Genomic DNA, 21,308 nt, shown 5'->3' with positions numbered 1-21,308 from the left:
TTCAGTTATCTAGTAAAATTTTCATCTGTTATTATATTATAAATATAAAATAACACTCAAATCTGAATGCAGATTGAAGAGGACTTGAGGAACTAGACTTATGTACTTGATTTAATGCTGAGAATGTCCTTGTGCGTTTGACTGTATGAAAATTTCTAATAAATGCAGCTGTCCAACCACCTGTCCTCTACACTACCGGGGTGATTATTGTAGGAGAGCAGCACCAAGGAGAACCCAAGGCTGAAGCAAAACACTCTGAACAGAGAGTACATGAAACCACAAGGGATTAAAATGAGAAACTATCCTCAGAAAAACATGAATTACATCAGGAATCTAAAACAGGAAAAGCACAAAGTAAAAATCAGCTCCATGACCGAGACAATCACAAACACTCGCATTCAATCCTCTGTACAGTTGAAGGTCGCATTCATGTCCAAATGTATGTTTTTGAACTGTTGCAGAAAACCAACGTACCCAGAAGGAAAGCATGCAAGTCAACCACAAACAACCTCGGGAGCCCAACCGCATCTCTGTAAGGCCAGAGAGCCGACCAGACACCACGATTCACATTCAGTTAATTGACAAAGCCGGTGGTTGAGCGGGGATTCCGTCCAGAACAGCCTGGAGTCACTACTGAGGAAGAACAGCTCCATCACCGAGTGATCCATTAAAGTTCATTATAAACAAAAAACTACCTGTCAAAGCATTCATTGTCTTTCTGTTGGAGTGACCAAAGAGCTGCTTTGTGTCACAGTGGGTCCAGTTTGATCTTAAAAAGCAAACATTGTGGTTTCAGAATTTTTTTCCATAATCTCTTTCAAAGTTGTGTTATGTCTCATCCTGCCTCTTCATGCTTTGTGTTTCATTTCTTAGTTTAGGTTCATGTTGAGTCTTTTGCTTCTTTCCCTTCCCATTTCATGCTCTCACTTCTTCTGTTTGTGTGAATTTCCCTCTTTCCTGATTGGTTTCACCTGTTCTCCCTTCCCTCATGCAACAATAGTCCTTGTCTCTCTTGTCGTTTGTCTTGTTCTCAGACTGTTCTTTCTCAGTCCAGGTTTCCATGCTTTCCAAGCTTGTGAGTATTTTTGACCCCAGTGAGCTCGTTTTGTTATTTGTGCTTTTTGCACAAACTCTGTGCAAAGTAAAGAATTTTAGTAATAAACTGCAAGTTCTGAGCCACACATTTGAGTCCAACAGTTCTGTCTGAGCTTTTGACAAGCTGTGCCATTTTATTTCTCTCAGAGACGGTTTTTAAGACATATGTCCTAAATGCACTAAATTTAAACATATTTTACAACAATTGTAAGACAGAATGGACTGTAAATAGCTAATTTCACAAAAAAAAAAAATCTGTTTATTATTGAATTTGCTGTTTGTTTCAAACATTCAGAGAAAATAAATGCGTCGTTTGAGTGAAATAATAGCTGCTTGTATGGATGAGGAGGGCCTGGGAAGGTTAATATTTGTAAAAGGGGAGTGGGTAAAAACAAAACTTGGAAAGCACTAAACGAGGCTAAAATAGTGTTCCTCGTGTTGGTTCAGGATTCTGTGAAGAAGTTGATGAATTGCGCTGAAGACACAGAATGACACAAAGCATGATAAGAGGAGTAAATGAAAAACAAAAGCTTTGTTTTCTCCTGTAGTCTTTTTTTTTTTTTGTATCACATGTCCACCCCCTCAACAAACAAAATAAAAAAAGTCCTTCATTGTGGAAGTGGCCAAAAACACACATGGGTTTTTTTTTTACTTCCTGTGGGTGAATTATGAGGCTTGTCTGCATAAAGTTCCCTCATAGAACCACCATCATAACCCAATAACATCATCACTGTTTTTGAAAAATATATATCTGAAGCGCTTTCGAGCAATTTGCTGATCTTCTTCTGCTAAAGGAATGGATCATTCTTTTGATCTGTCAAATCAAAAGGTCACTCACGTCTGTGTGAACATTGAAGTTGGTCCTTGGGAGTTGGATCCATTATTTGTGGAGTGCAATTGGTAGATTAAGCCTGACATCTTATGATAATGATGTGTACATGATAATGATGTGATTAAAAGCATCTACATCTAGCAATATAAAAATATGATTTTAAGGTTAAAATAATGATGTTTTTAGAGTGGGAACACAATACAATCAAATTAACTGGGACCATTTCACATGAAGGGGTAAAATGTACTAGCGTCATAGATAGGAGACACAATTAAATGTGTTTAAGGTGTTTTTGTGGGGGTTTTTTTTTGCCACAAAATGGAAGATACAGCATTTCATAGATGAATGATAACCTGCAGCTCTACTCAGGCACTTTGCTCAGAGGAATATGAGCAGAGGGGAGGGGGATTCTGACATGGGTGGGATACAGAGCTTCCGCAGATCACACATCACTCTGGACGCAGCGAGGGATGAGGTCTGCGTCGCTCCAAGAGCCCCAAAGTAACTGTGAAGAGGGTTGTTGTTTAAAAGGTGAGTTTCTTTCTCACAGCCTTTATAAATATAGCGAGGAGTAAATTTCTTTGTGTGATTTTAATAGTTTGGAGATCAATACAATGAAATACTTTAAAAATGTTGCATTGTGTGGTTTTCTGCAGGCAACACCGGGTTAAGGTCATTTTTGTGATTTAATCCGAAGGATTCGACAGAATAAACTTGGGAGAAGTGAGCTGGCCGCGAGCGTCCCTGAGCCAATCTGAACGCAGCCCCGTGTCCAGGTTTGTGATGTGATTGCTGGATGCGCCGGAGCGGCGCCTTTACGCACGATGGAGGAGTTTTTACGCGAGCAGGACAGTTGGTCTCTTAATGTCACCTGGAGCGACGCGGGTCACGGAAACGCCAGCCGACCGGGAAACAGCACGGTGAACCCTCTGAAACGAAATGAAGAAGTGGCCAAAGTGGAAGTTGCCATCCTGGTGCTGGTGCTGTTCCTCGCTCTGGCCGGTAACCTGTGCGTCCTCTGGGCTATCCACACCACCAAGCACAGCCAGTCCCGGATGTATTACTTCATGAAGCACCTGAGCATCGCAGACCTGGTCGTTGCAGTCTTCCAGGTCTTACCGCAACTCATCTGGGATATCACTTTTCGTTTCTACGGACCTGATTTGCTGTGCAGGCTGGTGAAATACCTCCAGGTCGTGGGCATGTTTGCGTCCACGTACATGCTGGTGCTGATGTCCATTGACAGGTGCTTAGCGATCTGCCAGCCGCTTCGCTCCGTGCACAAGAGAAAAGACCGCTTCTGTGTGATCGCCTCCTGGATGCTCAGCTTGATATTCAGCACTCCCCAAGCGTACATCTTTTCTTTGAGGGATGTTGGCAACGGCGTTCACGACTGCTGGGGGGACTTCGTGCACCCCTGGGGTGCCAAAGCCTACATTACTTGGATGAGTCTCAGCATTTACATTTTTCCAGTGGCAATTCTAAGCATCTGCTATGGCTTAATATGCTTTAAGATATGGCAGAATTTCAATTTGAAAACCAGGAGGGAGCATGTCTTGGCTCTCACTCCGAGGCCCTCCAAAGGCGCTCATCCCCTGTCTCGAGTGAGCAGCGTGCGGCTCATATCCAAAGCCAAGATCCGCACAGTGAAAATGACATTTGTGGTCGTCCTCGCGTATATTGTGTGCTGGACTCCTTTTTTCTTCGTCCAAATGTGGTCTGCATGGGACCCCGCTGCACCAAGAGAAGGTAAACTTTCTCTCTTTGTTTCCTCTTTTACTAGTGTGCAAGATGTTTGAATAATATTAATATAAATATACCAGACTTTAAAACGTGCCAAGTCACTAAATGAAAAAAAGCAACGCATTCATAAAATATTGATAAGTAGCGGATTTATCCCCTGAAAAACCCTCGATGAACTTCTAATTAAAAAGAAATCTGTAAATAATTTAGTGGTTTGTCCCTAGAATTCATAAGCTACCAATGTATCGCTTAAGACACACAGTGCTGTTAAAATGCAGCCTCACAGAAGACTGGGAGTGTCACTTACAGGGGTTATCAGCTCATAGGAAGGCCTCACAGCCCCTGGGAGGAGAGTAAATGCTCCAGACATCAAAGGCCTTCTCTCTGGGGTTTATATAATATAAATTTAACTGACCAGTTTGTTCAACTTTAGCCTTAATGTCATGTTTGTTTGCCATTAAAATGGAACAAGAGCACCATAGAAAACACTATAACCTTCCCAGCTGTGCTATCTTGAAAACATCAACCAGTGTTTAAATCTGGTCATGTAGAGATTTTAAATAGACCAGATGTAAGCACTGCAATCATCTCAGTCCTCCAAACCTGATCCACAAATTTAGAGTAGGATAAAAAACATATTGAAGTCATGCATTGTGATGTGGATAATACACTCCCTGTTTGGATAGGTGAATTCACAATGTTATTTCTCCGCATTCTAAGAAACATAAACACAATCAGTGAGTCAGTTTGAGTGTTCATTTTACAAAAAAAGTCAAAAGTCTAACTTAATGCAGAGTTTGTATATTTATTTCACATTCAGGATATGAAACGTATCCTATCAAAGTGCACAGCAAATTTTCCAGTGTTGAATTAACTCTGAAAGTGTTAGAGTGGTCTCATATATACACTTTTGTAGTGTTAAAATCTTAACACTGACCAGTGTTAATTTTCTAATACTGACACTCTGTAGAGATATATTAATATTCCTCTCTGTTGACCAGTGTTCCTATTTAACTCTATACAGTGTGAATTCTTAGAATGAACACTTTAAAGTGTATATTTTAACACTTACATTTAACACTACAACAGTGTATATATGAGACCACTCTTAACACTTTCAGAGTTAATTCAACACTGGAAAATTTGCTGTGCGTGAATCTCCAGAAGGTCAACCAGTCTCAAACCAAGAAAAACAAACCTGTTTTCACTGATTGGCAGATTATGTCGGATTAAGTTGGTTACTGCAAATATTTGTAAGACAAAAGAAATTGATTGCTTTGTCAATTTACACATTTTACAGCAACTATACTCAAAAAAATAATTCAACCTCATCATAAGAATAAAAAAGCAGCGAGACGCATTTTTCATTTGTTGTATTTTCTTTCTAAAATCCATCAGAAATCGTGGCTTTTGTTGTGACTGATAAAAAATGCAGCGCTGATACAATTTTGAAATAGCTCAATACATTTTAGAATTTCAAACACTCATGAAAGGTGGACTTCCAGTCTGGTTATAAATCAGCACACAGTAGATAACTTTCACATCATCTTTCTTCACTCTTCAAACAGAACTTTTCAAAATGGAGCATTTTTCCAATTCTAGTGTCAAAGTAACGATAATTCTGATTTCACTGTCTCCCTGTCAGTTTTTCATAACTCAACGCAGTCTCTTTGAAGAAATAACGCTCCGGATTCGGCTCCATCGAGGAGTTTCCTGTTGCTCTGTGCATTTGATTAAAGTGAGAAAACCATGAAGTCTCTGTTCCACTGCTTGAACTTTGTTCAGATCATGATAAAACATGATGAAGAGTTGCTGAGGCAGACCTGGACTTTGTGAGCTCTTGGAGTGTTTGCTGAAGTTTTTGTACTGAAACTTATTTTTGATATAATGCATGTTCGTCACGTACGTGACAAAAGTATCATCATAGATCTCCTTTTGCTGTCAGAATTGGCTTTTGACTTTGTTTTTCTCCCTTTGTTCTGAAAAGTTCTGGATTTCACAGAAAATAAATCAACATAACATTTTTCCCAGACTAAATGGAGGTGTTTTAGTGCCGTCACTATGATCATTTTGACAAAGTCTTCCAATGACAAATCATCTCGCAATTCCAGACAATATATATTTATCTGTTAAATGCTTTAAATTGTGTTCTTGGATCATCGATTTGACAATTTATGGAGCGTCACTATCACTATAAACCATAAACTGCAGGGGATCAGAGTCCCGGAAAGAGAGAGGATCAACTCTGTGGTGGAAAAAGAAGAAGAAGACAACAGGGACTGAATCTATCACACTCCTTCAGAGTATTTTTTTTTTTTTTTCAGGAACTTGGCAATATTCAAATTTCCACTGTTTAAGCTATGGCTCTCCTTAGTGTGGCCTGTGTCTCAAACGATTGGAAATGCAATCATTTGAATGAATGAGAAAATAAGGTGTGTTTTTGTATGTAGGACAGACTCTTAGAGTCGAAACCATTTGTCTCAATCTAGCAGGCATCTCAAACTTCTATTTGTGTGGTTTCCATCAATCTATTCCACTTTGTTAGGCAATTGTAAAAGATTTCTCAGCTATCTCAAAGGCTTCGCTAACTCAGGTCACACATTTCAAGCACCAGTAACTCGAGGACCATTATGCAAGAAAAAAAAAAGAAGAAGAAGAAGAGGAAAGATAGATAAAAGGAAGCCCAAAATTGACTAATAAATGGTTTCAGTATGTCTAACACTTTATCTGCAATACAGCAGGAGTTTAGATTACCAAATTAAACAATGGATGGAGTGGTGGCGTGAGCAGAGTGTGACCTACTTCTGTCCACATGTTTATCTGGGAAAGGCTCCAGCTCCCTGTGACCCCAGGCTGGAAAAGATAGTTTAGAAGGTGAATGCATGGATGAAAACAAGTCTTAACCAACTGTGCAAATAGATAAGCTCCTAACAGCCTGGGTTTGGAAAGTTAATGCAGATAAGTTTATGGTTGATTGTGGTGGAGGACGGTGGGATTGAGCGAAGGGTTTGAGGACAGACGGCACAGGAGACAGAGCAACGGCCGGCTGGGTAACTGCTGGAGGAGAAAGAATTAACAGTGCAAACAATTCACCCCTGCTGGTCATTGATCCTTAACTGGACAACCACTCACACAGTCAGAGTCGTTTCAGAAATACCAGTAACCCTGACCTTCGATTGTTGAGGAAAGTCTGAGGAAATCCAGAGGGTAGCATGGACATTCCACTCTGGCAGGTCCTCCCATCCTGGAATCGATCCCTTGACAGTCTCACTGTGGGGCATGGCTAGGATCCAACCATTGTTTAACTTGGTCGCGGTCCAATGTGATTAAAAAACGTGTTAAACTAATGACTTTGTTTTCCAAAATGCTTTCCATTTGAAGCCTAATTGGAAGATGTTCCTCTCCTTTCCCCAGACATGGCCTTCATCATCGCCATGCTGCTGGCCAGTCTGAACAGCTGCTGTAACCCCTGGATCTACTTGTTCTTTGCTGGTCACCTGTTCCATGACCTGTTGCGGTGCTTCTTCTGCTGTAGCTGCGACCAACGGTGCGGCCAGAAGAGCAGCTCCTCCGCCTTGGCCATCAAGGACACCGGCAGCCAGAGGAGCCTCACACACACGTCCAGTACGGGAGGACCAGTCCACTGAGGGGCCTTGGAAAGCCAGCAGACAGCTGGCCGTGTGGACTCTGTTCAGCAAATGTTCAGACATTTACTCATCTGCACAGTGTCAGATATTTGTTGTTTGTTTTCTTGATTTAACCAGCAAATGAAAACAAACAAGGGTTATGCAGCCACAGCTTCAGAAGCCATTTCAGACACGTCAGATTCATCTTTTTACTTAGAGAATTTGTAAATATTAAAAAAAAAAACAAAAAAACCTGCTTTTACCCTGGTTAAAATGTGTGTGTCAGTGTAATTTTTTTTGCCTCATGTCAAGCAGCTTTATTGTGTTTATGGTGTAAGCGAGCTTAATAATATCCACTTTGGGGATTTAGGCTGATGTACATGAATTTTTGATGCTGGTAAATGCATTTTCACTTATCAATGCCGCTTACTGTTTGAGGTAACAATCTTGTTTATCTTGTTTTGTAGATCAAATATTGGTTGCATGCCATGAAGTATTCACAATTTTAGTTGTTAAATAGCTTCTTCTTCTTTTCATGTGTCTTTACATCTCTGTTTTTATAAATTCTGACTTATCTGCTCAAATATACAGTTTTTTATGTCATTATGCCTGGATGTCAGTATAATGGTGTAAATTTCATTTGATTGGACCTGAACCAGAGAACTGATTTTTCCTCGTAGCATTAGTACGATTCTCCTCCACTGCTTTCGCTGTATAATTTTAGGTGTTATTGCTGTTTATTCTCAACATATGGAGACTTTCAGCGTAAGTTTTGAATAATATTCAATGTTGACTTTTGAGGTGTGTTTTAAAATGTGTCGAAATTTACATGACCTCGCCAGCTGTCAAACAGCACTGTGGCGTCGGACGGCATTAGAATAGATCAGATCTGAGGTGAAGGAGGTGTTTATACGCTCCAGTGAGAGACGATGTGTCTCTCTGCAGGACGGCCGGACACTTTAAGGACTGACTTTTAGCCAAAAGTCTACGAATTCATGAGTAATACATGCTGGTACGTTGTGGGGCATTTAAATTATATGAGCATTCATGAAATAATCACAACTGCTGAAAAAACCTAATTAGGTTTCAGACTACTATGAGTGCTCATTTTGGACGAGGCTTATCAGGGTTGGCATCAGCTGGTAAAAGATGAGGCTGCTGTCAAATTACAGGCACTTAATGCTGCGTGACAGTCGGCTCTTTACTGCGCAGAGACTTCCTGGACTTTGGATGCTTACAGGAAGAGACTCTCAATCCTTCAACCCTCTCAAGCATAAGTACTATTGAGAGTACATTTCTTGTAAATAACAAATCTTGATGTGGGGTAGTGTGTTGCTGTGTAAGACAGACAATCTTTAGGAGATTTTTTTAAATGAGAAATGATTAAATACCTGTGATATAGGGTGATGCTGGCCAGCTTTACACCACTTTTCAAGGGATTTGATTGTATAAATGTTATCTAGCGTCTTCATTCTGACTTCAAAGTCTTGGAGTATAAAAAAAATATCCTTCAGCAGCAATTTAGAGCTGGAATTTTCCATTGTCAATAGTTACTCTGTAAAAGGTTTGAGGATGGAAGAACTAAAATAGCTTCTTGCAGAGAGAGCAAGTGAACTGAGCGGCAGCTTTATAGACCAGTGCAGGTCAAATTAAAGTATATTAAAAAAAAAAAATCACAATGAATCACGAAAGAAGCTCGGATGGAGCCTCAAATGAACAATAGCTCCATTTGAAATTACACATTTGCTCAACAATAAAGCAACTCTCATTCAGATTCTAATGAAAAAACTCCAATATCTTCATGTTTTTATGGAAAAATACTTTAGCCTTGGCCCAAATTTCATTGAAGGACTGAGAGTTTATGCTTCTCAACAAGAGAGAAGTTCAAGATGTACTCGATCTCCTCTCCTTGGTTCCACCATGCTTCTTTGTGATAGTCGTTTTTGAGGACCGATGTGCGCACACTTACAATGAAGACTCAATGAGTATCAAGTTTTCTGTATTCTGTCGTTCATCTTGTTTCCATCGGTGCATTCCTGTGATAATAAAGTGTGTGTTGACAGGATCCATCAGTCAGTGTCTGTGCGGTTCCTCATCAGCTCCGGGCTGGGATGACTGTCAGCTGTGGGAGGCACAGCGTATCCACAGATATGAGCCACAGTCTTATTCCAGTCCAGGAACGTCTGCAGGCAGCTGTCAGTGATAACCAGACTGTCAGCAAGGCAAAGACATCATAACACAACTTATGTAATGTGCACAGAGAGTTCACCCCAACAATGACAGGCGTACTCTGACTTTAAGGTTTGAATGTGAGCAAAGGCATTGGTTGAGGCTGCACAGTGTGTATACTATCAAAACAGTCCTGTGAGGTAACATTGTAGAAATAAATGAATAAATAAAGACAATTATGAAACCTGAGCTGAGGACTGAGAATTGACTTGATTGTGGGGCAACAAATGTAGTAGTTATATTGGAATAATAACCAATAACATGAAAGCATTTTGAATGTATCAAAAGACAATATTGTAATAATAATGAGACAATAGTGTAATAAGATAGCAAAAGATTATTTACACCCATCACTGAGAGAGACTGTTGCATCGTATCATTCTCAATGAATATGATTACTATACTTTAGTCATACATATTAGTTAAATATCACAGATTTCTCTGGTGACATGTTCAGCTAAAAGCTATACTTAATGAAAGTGTCTTCAAATCCTTTATGAGAGAGTTCACAGACTCGGCCATATGGAGACACACAGTGGAAGTCGTTTGCCCACATCCCACACTGATGATTGTTTTATTGTGAGCAGAGCTCTGTGGAGCCAAATGAAGAATAGCACTCAACTCCATACACATTCAGGAGATGGGATGGACTTCATAAGTGTCACCAGACCTGAATCCCAATCAATCAATTGATCAATTGAGTCAATCTGTCGAGGTTTGTAACTCTCTACCCCAGTAAGTCGACTTGTAAGCATTATGAGTCGACATTATCAAGCTGTATTTGATAAACCAAAAGTTATTGATACACTGACATCTTTTATTGTGATACACTCAACACTGTTGTTGGCTTTTGTTTCAGTAAATTGTTTGAGATTATAAAATCACCACTGCATGCTGTTGCTTTAATACCCTATTTTCATGTGCTCATAAATCTCACCCAAGAGCCAGAAATCCTTTACATTTTGTGAGCAGTGTAGCTGACTGTCCTTATCCATATTACCTAATGATTTTCCGAACCTATTCTACGTATTGCTCCCTCTCACAACAATGACATTGAATTTCACACAAAGAACGCAATGCTCGAAAAAATGGAGTTCTTTATTCAAATTATACCAAAACTTTATTGTACATTTCTCCACTAAATAACCAGGAAGGTTGCTGAATGTTGTTGTTTTTTTTTTTTTAAGATATTTGACCTTCAGTCTTGAAAATCATGCATGATGTGGATTAGAAACCCAAAGTAACACTTTCAAATTCATCTGCTGCATGTAGAAATTCTTCATACTCTTAAATGAATGTGGGAAGGTGAAGCCTGCAGTGCTCGCATTATGAGGACATCCATTCAGGAAAACTTCTTGTGTCCAGTTAATTAAACGTTTTTGTAATTAAACACATCTGCACATTCACAGATATGGGTATTTTTCAACCAAGAAGAAGATGTCATTAAAAAAAATTTTGTGCTATAATTAAACTTTTAGGAATTACTAATCAATATTCAAGGTGCATAGAATAAATCACGGAGCCTTGCCAGGAGCTGCTTCTTAAAATTCACACTGTTTAAAAACATAAGAAAATACAAAAACATACCCGGAACAAATTATACAATAGCAATCAAAAGTCATCTAACTATTTTAATAGAGGGGCTTAACTTCCAGCTGTAATGGGATTTTACACTGACAGTAAAATCCAGAAGTGCTTCACTTCATTTCTCTTCTTTCTGCTGCACCAACCTGCTGTTTCGAAATATTACAATGTGTTTATTAAGAGGGATCAGCCACATGTTCTGGACTTAATCTAATCTAACATGCTTCTTTTTTTTTTTAATTAAACAGTGAAGAGCAAAATGTGAATGTTCTGCATGGGTGAAGTCCTCATTAACACCAGTGCATCCGTCCATGTTGTGAACATGTCCAGCCTGGATGTGCTTCTCACGCTTGAGTCTTATTCTTTGGCCAGGTGAATGCTGAAGCCTCCGCAGCATTTCCCAGCGCTGGTGAGCAGAGGACGCACGATGACACTCAGCACGATGCTCCACAGACTCTGCAGCCAGCGAGTGCCGATGAGAGCGCACTGGATGCACGGACTGACCATCCTGTCCGAGGCAGAAACGCAACATTTACTACAGAGAAATCCAAAAGGTTACAGCAAAACAACAAGGCTTGAAAACATGTGACGGAATGTGTTAGACATGCTCAATTTGCACTTATTTTACCTTTTCACACTTTCTTAGCAGGAAATGACAGAAAATGTTGCTGCAGTTGCTCTTGCTTTTACGATACAACTTTTCAGAATCGATTCCTTAGATGTGTAAACACTAAAAGCTCCTAAATTCCCAGTGTGTTCCAGTAAATACTTTCTGCCAGTAAGCACCCACATCCTTCAATCCCAGATGAGCCAAAGGTTTGTTTTCCGTCTGAGCTCTGGGTGTCAGTCCGAGGGAAACTCTCTCCAAGGCCACGAAACACATTTTAAGTGGGCGACACTTTAATATCAGCGAGGAGAAAGCCCAGGTCATGACCTGGCTCATCTTTAGAGGATTAGGGGGGTGTTCAGGGGGTCTTTGGCCTCTGGATGCAATCTATAACACGACTGTGAGGGACACAATGATGTTCAGAAGACAAGTTGTGAAAACTGAGATATAAAGTTTACTTCCAGAAAAACGTGTATGGTGAGTATAAATATTCTACAAATGTGTATTTTCACATTTCATTCAAAACAGTGAAGAGTGGTCATTATTCTGTGGAGTGTTCCTAAATGCAAAACCCGAAAAAGGTCTTTGTGTTACTATGAATTAAAGCAAATTGAGAAAAAGTTGTTAGTTTAAGGCGTAGAGCAAGCTCACAGTATCTGAACCTACCAGATGTGGATGCAGCTGAGGATGGCAAACAGCAGACCAGAGATGACTGACATGGGAATGGCGAAAAGCACCGTGACTATCCTGTAAATCCAAACCCTGGACACTTCAAACAGGGCATGGCTCCAGATCCACACCCGATCTCCGCTGCGCACTGACACCGGCTCCGCTATCACATCCTCAAACGACACCTGGGGACACAAACACAAACTGACACTGATGCAACAAATCATCGTTCTGTGTGTTCATGGCGCACATTTCCATCCATCCATCCATCCATCCATCCATCCATGTTGTAGCCTGCTTTATTTAACTCAGGGTCATGCAGCAGTGCAGCCAATCACAGCAGCCTGTGGCTGAGGGCAGGTTCACCCTGAACAGGTCAACAGTCCAGCATTGGACAAAGAGCTCCATCACAGCATGAAGCCACATTCGCAGCTCACCGCCAGTTAACCTCACAGGCCTGTCGACGGCCCGAGAGGAGAGCAGAACGCTTTATGGGAAGCACACATGATGCACAAATCCCAGCCCGGTCTCAAATCAAGAAGGTTTTTGTTTTGAGGCAAGAGCCCTAACCACAGTGTGACAGTGCAAATTTTACCTCTCAGAGAAAAAAAAACCTATCTCCACTGGAGGGCAGTGCAGCCAGGCACACAGCAGCCTTGCTCTTCACAACAGCTTTGTAGGTTTATTTGTATTAAGTGCAATAAGTAGAAATTTATGTTGTTTTACTTTACCTTCAGGCAGTCATTGACACCTCGGGGGTCTCTGGCATTAATCAGAGGTTTGGTATCACTGATTTCCACCAGGGTGGAAGTGTGAATGTTTTCTTCGTCTTCCAGGGCAGGAGGGGCCCTCCACAGCGTTTGAGGCTCCTCACCATTTTCAGATTCCTCAGGGTCACTGGAGTCTCCCAAGTCAATCTCCACCTCCTCTGACTCTTCATCCTTCATCTTCCTGTCCATTCAAACATGTGGGGAAAAGCAGGATTCCAGAAAGAACAGTGGAGTTTCTGATTGGGAGTTCACTGCGAGCTCAGAGAGCAGCCTGTGACTGCAGCCCCCCAGCTGCCACCGCTCTGCTCTGAGGTTATATTGGGAACGTTACGGAGCCCTGGGTGGTATTTGCAGATGGTCTTTCAAGTGAAGATCATTTTCCTGTGCTGTGGGAGGATATAAAGGATAGGAGAGGATATAAATACTGAGAGCATGGAGATGGCTTAGTATGCAGGGATACTCCCTGGTGAGAATATAATAATCATGCACACACATATCGTCCTCTGTGGTGTGTGTTGTAGAGTAAAAACAAATTTCGACAAATGGGGGTGTTTTGTAAGCTTGTATTCATTTTCTTTTTCTCATTTACTGATGTGAGGAGGCTTTGAGGCAGAAAAAAGGCTGAGTTACAAGACAACACTGCCTCCGCCTGGCCAAACATGGACATTATCTACATCCAAATGGAAGTTTCAATTCCTCAGAAGAGATGAAACATTGAATTAAAAAAGAACAATGATGACATTTGACAACGCATGATGGAGAGCTTGAACACTGTGTGAAGTGGTGTCATGGTAAACCCACAAATATTTACTCCAAAACTAAAAGCTTTCACTGGCTTGTAAAAAAGAATAGAGCTCCTCGTACATGTGGAAAAAACACTTTTATCAGCTGCACTTTGGACCGTGTAGCTATAGAACGTGGGTTATGGTGTCACATTATACATGATGTGACAGTCTACCCTGTCTGCTGTAAAGTGCATTTTGTAGCATGCTGTTTGGCATATTATTGTCACCTCTGCAAACCTTCGTACTTTCGAACTATTTTCCCCATATATTAGCATTTTATCCACTGAATCAAACTGTTATCAAAGAGATAAAAAACGCAAGGTTTTCCTGCTGAAAAGTTCTCATTTCCCAACACATTTTCAGACAACTTGTAAAATTATTGTTACGATTAATAGTTTCAATCATAATTTTATAAGCTAGGAACTCATATGTGCCCGGGTAACACTGATGACATGTTTTGTTGTTGTTGTTGTTGTGATACAGGAAAAACAAATGACATAAGAGAAACAGAGAAAATCTCCCTTCTTTAGGGAGTCGGTCATTAACAGTCACCATGTTAATGATCATGTCTGCCTGCTGGATGGAGACCAGGACGGCAGAACGTGTTGATGATGGAGATTTTCCCGTGACAGAGCAGGAGACAATGGCATGTTAATGGACCACCTCGCCAGATGGGCTTTATTTGTTCTCATTGTGACGAATGACCATAAATGTGTGAACAAGGAAAACAAACACAGTGGGAGGACGTTCACAAAATAATAATCTTTTACGTCAACGAAAACACCTTCGCAAAGAAATTATTATACCTTTAAAGACTGAAAATGTCTTTTGTCTTCAAGCTGTTGGCTATTTAGGATTTAACTGTATTTTGATTATTTACCAAATGTATTTCCAGTCATAACATCAGAGTTCTGCTTTCCATTTGATTAATTGTTAAATATTGCAAATCAACGACCAGGAAACGTTTCCAGTAATTACCACTCCATCAAACAGCAAACACACAAACACACACACACACACACACACACACACACACACACACACACAGTCTCGTATTTCTATCCTTGTGGGGACCTTCCATTGACTCCCATTCATGTCTAGCCCCTAACCCTGACCCTTACCCTAACCCTAACCCACACCACAACAAAGCCTAACCCTAAAGAAATGTTTTTGCACTTTTACTTTTTTCAGTAACAACAACATGGTCAAGAAAACACTGTTTCTCCTACTTAGGACCAGAAAAAGGTCCCCACAAGGCACGTCGTTCCACGTTTTGCTATCCTTGTGGGGACATTTGGCCCCAACAAGGATAGAAATACGAGAACACACACACACACACACACACACACACACACACACACACACACACACACACACACACACACACACACACACACACACACACAGGAAGTACTTGCAAACTTGACACAACAGGCCTCCTCCTCTCAAACAGGTGGATTTAGTTTTCCTCTGAGGGTGTATGCTTTAAAACAAGACTAGGGTTGCAAAATTTCGGGAATTTTCAAAGTTGGAAACTTTCCATGGGAATTAACGGGAATATATGGGAATTAACGGGAATAAATAAGAAATATACAAAATTGAAGGTTGGCCCTTAACAGGGAACTTAAACATAGTTGGGGGGAATATATTGTAGCATAGTCTTGGCTAAAACAACCAGATTTAATGCAGGTACACCCCTCAATCACATGCACACAGCACACTGCTTACTGCAGGGCTATTGAGGCCACGCCCCCTACATGCACTGTGCATTCCTCCATCACATGCACAGGTGGTTTCTTGAAGCCTGGAGGCCTCACTTTTGAGCTCCAAGCACAAGACTATTGAAGCCACACATTTGAGCCTGTGGACTATATAAAGTCAAGTAAGTTTTGATAATATCATTGGGTAAATATATTTACTGTTAACTTGCAAATATTAAATAAAAATGTATTAATACAGTTGCAGTAGCTAACTAGCTGGTATGTTGGGTGTAAAATGAGAGCTATTTTTCATTTCATTGACCGTTTAAGAGGATAACTAATTATGGTGGTAGCTACCTCAAATTTGATGCTGTTTCTTCTGCAGATTGGGTGGGGGAGGGGAGGGGAGGGGAGGGGGTGAGTATTTACTCAACATTCATGTTTTGGTTGTTATTTAAAATAATTGTTCAAACAAGAATAAAAACTAAAGTTCTACTGAAATAAATATGTTGAAATGTCATGTTTTTGTATTATTTTGCATGGATGTCTGCTTATGACAAGAAATATTTAAATTTATGTTTGGATATGATACAGTTTGTTTAAATTACCCCCAATTTCCAGTTAATTCCCATAAATTCCCAATAATTCCCATAATTCCCATGAAAAGTTACTAATTTTGAATATTTCCAAAATTCCCCAGCTTAACCTCCCATGGAAAGTTTCTGGAAATTTAACGGAAATTTGCTGGAAATGTTCCGCCCCTTTGCAACCCTAAACAAGACAAATGTGTTTTTGGAGAGTTTGCATTTTGATTGTCAGGAAAAGACTCCCAGCTATTTACAGTGCAGTGGTGAGCTGACCTGAGATGAGACCTCACTTTATTTTCGATATTTGCCAGATAACTTAGAAAAGAGAAAAGACCATTGTAGCTGTGACTGATGCCTTTGTCCTGCTTTTCAGCCTAATTTGGGAAAGAAAAAAAAGTCTAGAGATGGAAGGTGTAAAAAAACAACAACAAACTTCCCATTTGAAACACAGTGAAATAATAGTTGTTTGAATATGGTTCCCCATTTATTTCCTGTTTGTAGTACTTCATATTACACTTGAAATGTGGCTGTACATTAAATGTTTTCCTTTTTCCATACAGATAGCATTATTTGTGTGGACCAACAGAGTGTTGGTCCACATGATATCTGTATGAAAGCAACACTTTGTTTTGCAGGAACAAAACACAATTGAATAATGAAAGTCACATCAAATTGTTCATCTTTGACTTTTTATTGATGATTTTAGTTTTTTTATTGTATTGCATGCCTTTTATTCACAGTGTTCCCTCTATGTACGGGGTTTTTCTCTGCTATGATTATAAATAAATCTATCTTTTCCTCAGACCGCAGCTCAGAAGCAGCTTATGTGGGGCATGGCGGCTGTCAGACAGTGTTCCTGCCCTGCACCTGTCAGTCCAGCTGTTTTCAGTACAATAGGTCAGTCCGATGTACTTAACATGTTTAGATAATGATGCAGATGCGTATTTCAGATCAGCAGCAGAGAATTCCCCATTTCACTGTATATTCATTTGCTTGCAGAGAAAACCAAATGTTTTGTGAGGAATTTTCACATTGGCACCCCTCTGAGTGTGAGAGCTCAGAGCGAAGCCGTGGTGCCATCTGAACTGTTTCAGCAGGGCGTTCACATCTTCTCGAGGGAAAAACAAGTCCTGGTATATTCTAAATTAGGAAGGTTTAAATTAAATATCTTGACTTTATTAGCTAACTGCAGCAATAAACACTGATTTGGCAGTAATTATATACCCAGTGGTATTTGCTCTCTAAATAATTAGTGTGTAGCTGCTAATGTTCTGTTTTATATCCGACTGAATACTTCCTATCAGGAAAGCAGTGCTGCTGCTGCTGCTGCTGCTGCTGCCTGAGCAGGATTATCTGGGTAAATAATTTGAATTTGTTTAATTTGAACTAAACTATTTGACAGCAACTGCCTATTTGTTGTGGTTGAAAGCTAATAAGCCATCCAGGAAATACTGTATATACAAAAGGAGCCCCAGTTTCTGGAAGACAGTCTGACAAATGACTCTACCTGATTGAGAACACAAAGCATGAACAAGCTCTGAAACCTCCTGTACTGTTTAAGATTGATTCTTTTTTTGTTTAGTTATTATCATTCTGTCTGTAGGGAAGAAAATATTTGTCAGCTGTAACAGTGAAAGCATGCACATCACCCCTGTCGTTGAGTTTCTGCTGATTTGTGAAACGTTAGCGTAATGGACATGAGGCTACGCAGCCTGAGCTCCCAGACGATGAGTGAGCGGCCGTCACGTTGCAGCTCTGTGTCCGTGCGGCTCTGAGGGTAACTGCCGCCGCTGCTGTCAGAGCAAACGGTTTTGATGAAATAATGTGGCTCAGTCCTTCAGACAGCACCATCAATCACACCTTCTCCCTTTGATTGTCCGGGAGTGTTCTGCTCATTATCGCTGTCTGTGCTGCAGCCGTGCAGCTCATCAAGCTTAAAGCAAACAGACACCACAAGGCACAGCGAAACAGGAACATTCAGTCTCTTCTGTGCATTTAATTTGAGGAATGGCCGAATCACAAGCCCCACTCGGCTCATTTTGTGCGGAGAGTGGGCCCGTGTTTGATCTACAATGAATACGATTTGCAAAGGAGGTGGAAGGTTGATGTGACCGGCTCGGTTTAATGAAAGGTGCCACTGAAGTGGGAGGTGCTTCACCTTAATTAGCAACTTATGAGGACTGCTCAACCTCCAATATTCATTGAACTGAGTCACACACTCTGCCAGCGGGATGATGAAACAAGCAGTCAGATCTTTGAACTGTGTTTTTGTAAAGATCACTCTCCCCTCATCAGGAGATAAAGGAAATGGAAAACATTCAGAATATATACAATACACAAACATACAAAATGTCGGTTTTTTTTCTAGTATTATTGTTACACCTAACTTGTTAACACCTAAACTTTCACTTCAAAAAGCTTTATGGCTGGAAAAAAATCTAATAAGAATAGTCTAAAAATCAACCCATCTGTTGATCTGTCTTCTTCACCCTGTTGATCATACAACCAACCAACACAGAGAGAGACAATAATTCACAACCACGGACCACTGGAGAAGAGTGGAGACACAGTGAGAACATGCAAATTCTGCACAGAAAAACTTCGGAATGCCTGACAGCAAAAATCCAAATCACTTCTGTATAAAATCATTGCAATAATTTTGTAAACCTGAAACAGTTTGACGTCTTCTTTTATGGACGTCAATGGAAATATCACACATTTCTCATTTTCACAGCATCCAAAGCATCAGCCAGACACATTTCTACAGAACAGTATTGCAACCAGCGCTGAGTGGAATATAAAGTATATATCACAGCCAGATATCTCCACAAAGCGATCACTGACGACATGATAGGTTCAGATTACCATTCAGTTTCTCTTCTTTTAATTTCCTTTCTGTTCTTTTCTGTCAAGCAAAAAAAGTTTCTGATCATCCTAAATTCAACCCTCTCACAACATGTGTTCTCTTTATTACCCTTTCATCTAATCCTAATTCATGAATCCAACCTCAATTTGGTTTTTATTTTACAATTAAGATCTAAACATTAATCACAATGCAGTACATTACTTATGTATTTGGTTACGGTAGATATCACTCATACAGTGTCTATCTGTGCACAGCAAGCCTTCATCCAAGTGCAGTGCGGTATTTTCCCACTGTTAATGTACATCACGGATTGCTCTTTTATTGCGTCGGCTTTGAGGACAACACTTCGCCGTTATCAGAGTTGCACTGATACTCTGCAGCACTTGTGTGAATGTGTTTACTGCCAGAGACCATAAACCAGAACAGTGTTATCTTGCTTTTAACATATCCAGATGTCTTTAAATTGGGTTTCGGTGCGCGTGCGTGCGCGTGTGTGTGTGCACCTGCATGCATGTGTCTGTGCGTGCATGTGACCTCCCCCTCCTGTCGTCACCGTACTCCGGCTGGTGTGGAAGTTTTTGCTGCATCTCTGTGAAATGAAGCATCAGCGCTACTAGACAGCAAAGCAGAGGTTATTTTTGTGCGACTCTCTTTGTAATCATTTTAGCGAGTGAGGGATTTATGTTCATATCTCTAGATGGTGTTTACAGGTTTAGCACAAATTCAGTTCAGCATGTTCTTTTCATTTGTCACTACTTATCTGCATGTTTGTCCGATGTTATCCTTTAAGTCTAATCTGCGTGGGAGAGCCACAAATTCCCTCAAAGTAAAAGCATCACAAATACATTATCAGACTTGAATGATGGATTTTTAGTTCAGCTCCATGGGTGACCTTTTTTAGTAGGAACAAACCTGTATATACTATCATTTATTTATTTATTTATTTGCTTATTTATTTTAACAGGACAGGATGAGTGAAAACAGAGAGAATATATTTGTGTATGCATATTAAGAAGGTATTAAAAACAATTTCTCCATCTGTTATGACATGGCATTTTCTCCTTATGTAATGATCCGTTAACTGGGTTCAGTTTTAGTTACAGGCCTTTGACAGAGAACATGAAGGTCAGGACCTGGAGAGTCAAAGCTTGACCGCCCGCAGATAAAATGTCAAACAGGAAAACATCAACATGCTGGAACAATGCAGTGCTGTGGACTGTCCTTTGGTAAGTTTAATAAAACAAAATAACTTTTCTTTTGTGCAAATCATTTGTGCATTCACAGCAACTTAAACAAATAACCACTCTTTAACCAGTTTCACGGGTAAATGATCTCATTTCACAAGTTTTCCTGTGACTTCAATATTAAAAATGTTGAAGTGAATCGAAGTGGTCCTGGATATTGAGAAAAGTGTGACTTATGCAAAGTTTTCAGAATTCACGTTTTCACACATTTCATCATGAAATAACACCACTGTGTTTTAACTTCATATCTGATGATCTGCAGTGTGCACATTAAACTAGTGCAAACTAATGTGTGCAACCTTTACTTCCTTTTGAAATATAACGACACTCCTCAAAAAGTCTTCTTTTCTCCAATTTGCAGGTATTTAAAGAACTAATCTGTAAAGTGATTCTCATTGTTTTTGATCGAAGTTCGAGGACAAGTTGAGCATCGCCTCAACAAAATAAATGACTGTAGCAATACAGAAAGAGCTTTCAAGCAGATATTCACAGGTTAAAATAAACTTTTTTGTTTACTGAAGAGTAATATTGTTCAATGGACCATTTCACATGTACAGAAAATACAAAATAAGTAAGAGTTTGAATACCATACATGTACAAAGGAGTCATACTTGATGTGTGAACAGAAACATTTGAATCAAAGAGCCAAATGTTTATTTGCTCAGAAATAACAAATCTTAGAACAAAAAATGAACGTCTCTCATATTTCTGTGCAATAAATAACATATACACGGAATATTGAAACATAAATACATGATGACAACTTTAGATTTTCTCACAATTACAAAGGTTTTCCCCTGTATTCATACATTATATAAAAAACAGTGATCAAAATTTCAAAACATTGAAAAGGAATAAATGAACACATGCTTTGTGAGAAAGCATTTACTAAAAACTGATACTGATTTTGACCTGACTGAAACTTTTCAGTTAATCATCTGACATTTTTGTTTCTCAATCCTCATTTGAAA

General features: G+C 39.9%; 2 protein-coding genes across 2 annotated transcripts; one reads left to right on the top strand and one right to left on the bottom strand.

Moving 5' to 3' along the window:
- Positions 1–2,386: 2,386 nt before the first annotated feature.
- oxtrb (oxytocin receptor b) lies at positions 2,387–7,838 on the top strand. The gene is made up of 3 exons (XM_030091557.1): positions 2,387–2,458; positions 2,584–3,676; positions 7,085–7,838. The coding sequence occupies exons 2-3, from the start codon at positions 2,752–2,754 to the stop codon at positions 7,315–7,317; spliced, it is 1,158 nt and encodes a 385-aa protein (XP_029947417.1). The 5' UTR covers positions 2,387–2,458; positions 2,584–2,751; the 3' UTR covers positions 7,318–7,838.
- Positions 7,839–11,336: 3,498 nt separating this feature from the next.
- cav4a (caveolin 4a) lies at positions 11,337–13,428 on the bottom strand. Its single transcript, XM_030092216.1, has 3 exons — positions 13,117–13,428; positions 12,383–12,570; positions 11,337–11,617 (listed from the first exon to the last, which is right to left on the bottom strand). The coding sequence occupies exons 1-3, from the start codon at positions 13,342–13,344 to the stop codon at positions 11,467–11,469; spliced, it is 567 nt and encodes a 188-aa protein (XP_029948076.1). The 5' UTR covers positions 13,345–13,428; the 3' UTR covers positions 11,337–11,466.
- Positions 13,429–21,308: the final 7,880 nt, after the last annotated feature.

This window comes from Salarias fasciatus, chromosome 5 (assembly GCF_902148845.1).
Source record: "Salarias fasciatus chromosome 5, fSalaFa1.1, whole genome shotgun sequence".
Lineage (NCBI taxonomy): Eukaryota > Metazoa > Chordata > Actinopteri > Blenniiformes > Blenniidae > Salarias > Salarias fasciatus.
This window is presented reverse-complemented; position numbering and strand designations above follow the sequence as displayed.

Coding starts and splice junctions, on each gene's coding strand:
- oxtrb (XM_030091557.1), top strand. CDS start 2,752: ATGGAGGAGTTTTTACGCGAGCAGGACAGTTGGTCTCTTAATGTCACC. Junction 3,677..7,084: donor CCCCGCTGCACCAAGAGAAG/GTAAACTTTCTC, acceptor TCCTTTCCCCAG/ACATGGCCTTCATCATCGCC.
- cav4a (XM_030092216.1), bottom strand. CDS start 13,344: ATGGACAGGAAGATGAAGGATGAAGAGTCAGAGGAGGTGGAGATTGAC. Junction 12,571..13,116: donor GTGTCAATGACTGCCTGAAG/GTAAAGTAAAAC, acceptor TTGTGTCCCCAG/GTGTCGTTTGAGGATGTGAT. Junction 11,618..12,382: donor CTCAGCTGCATCCACATCTG/GTAGGTTCAGAT, acceptor TGCCTCGGACAG/GATGGTCAGTCCGTGCATCC.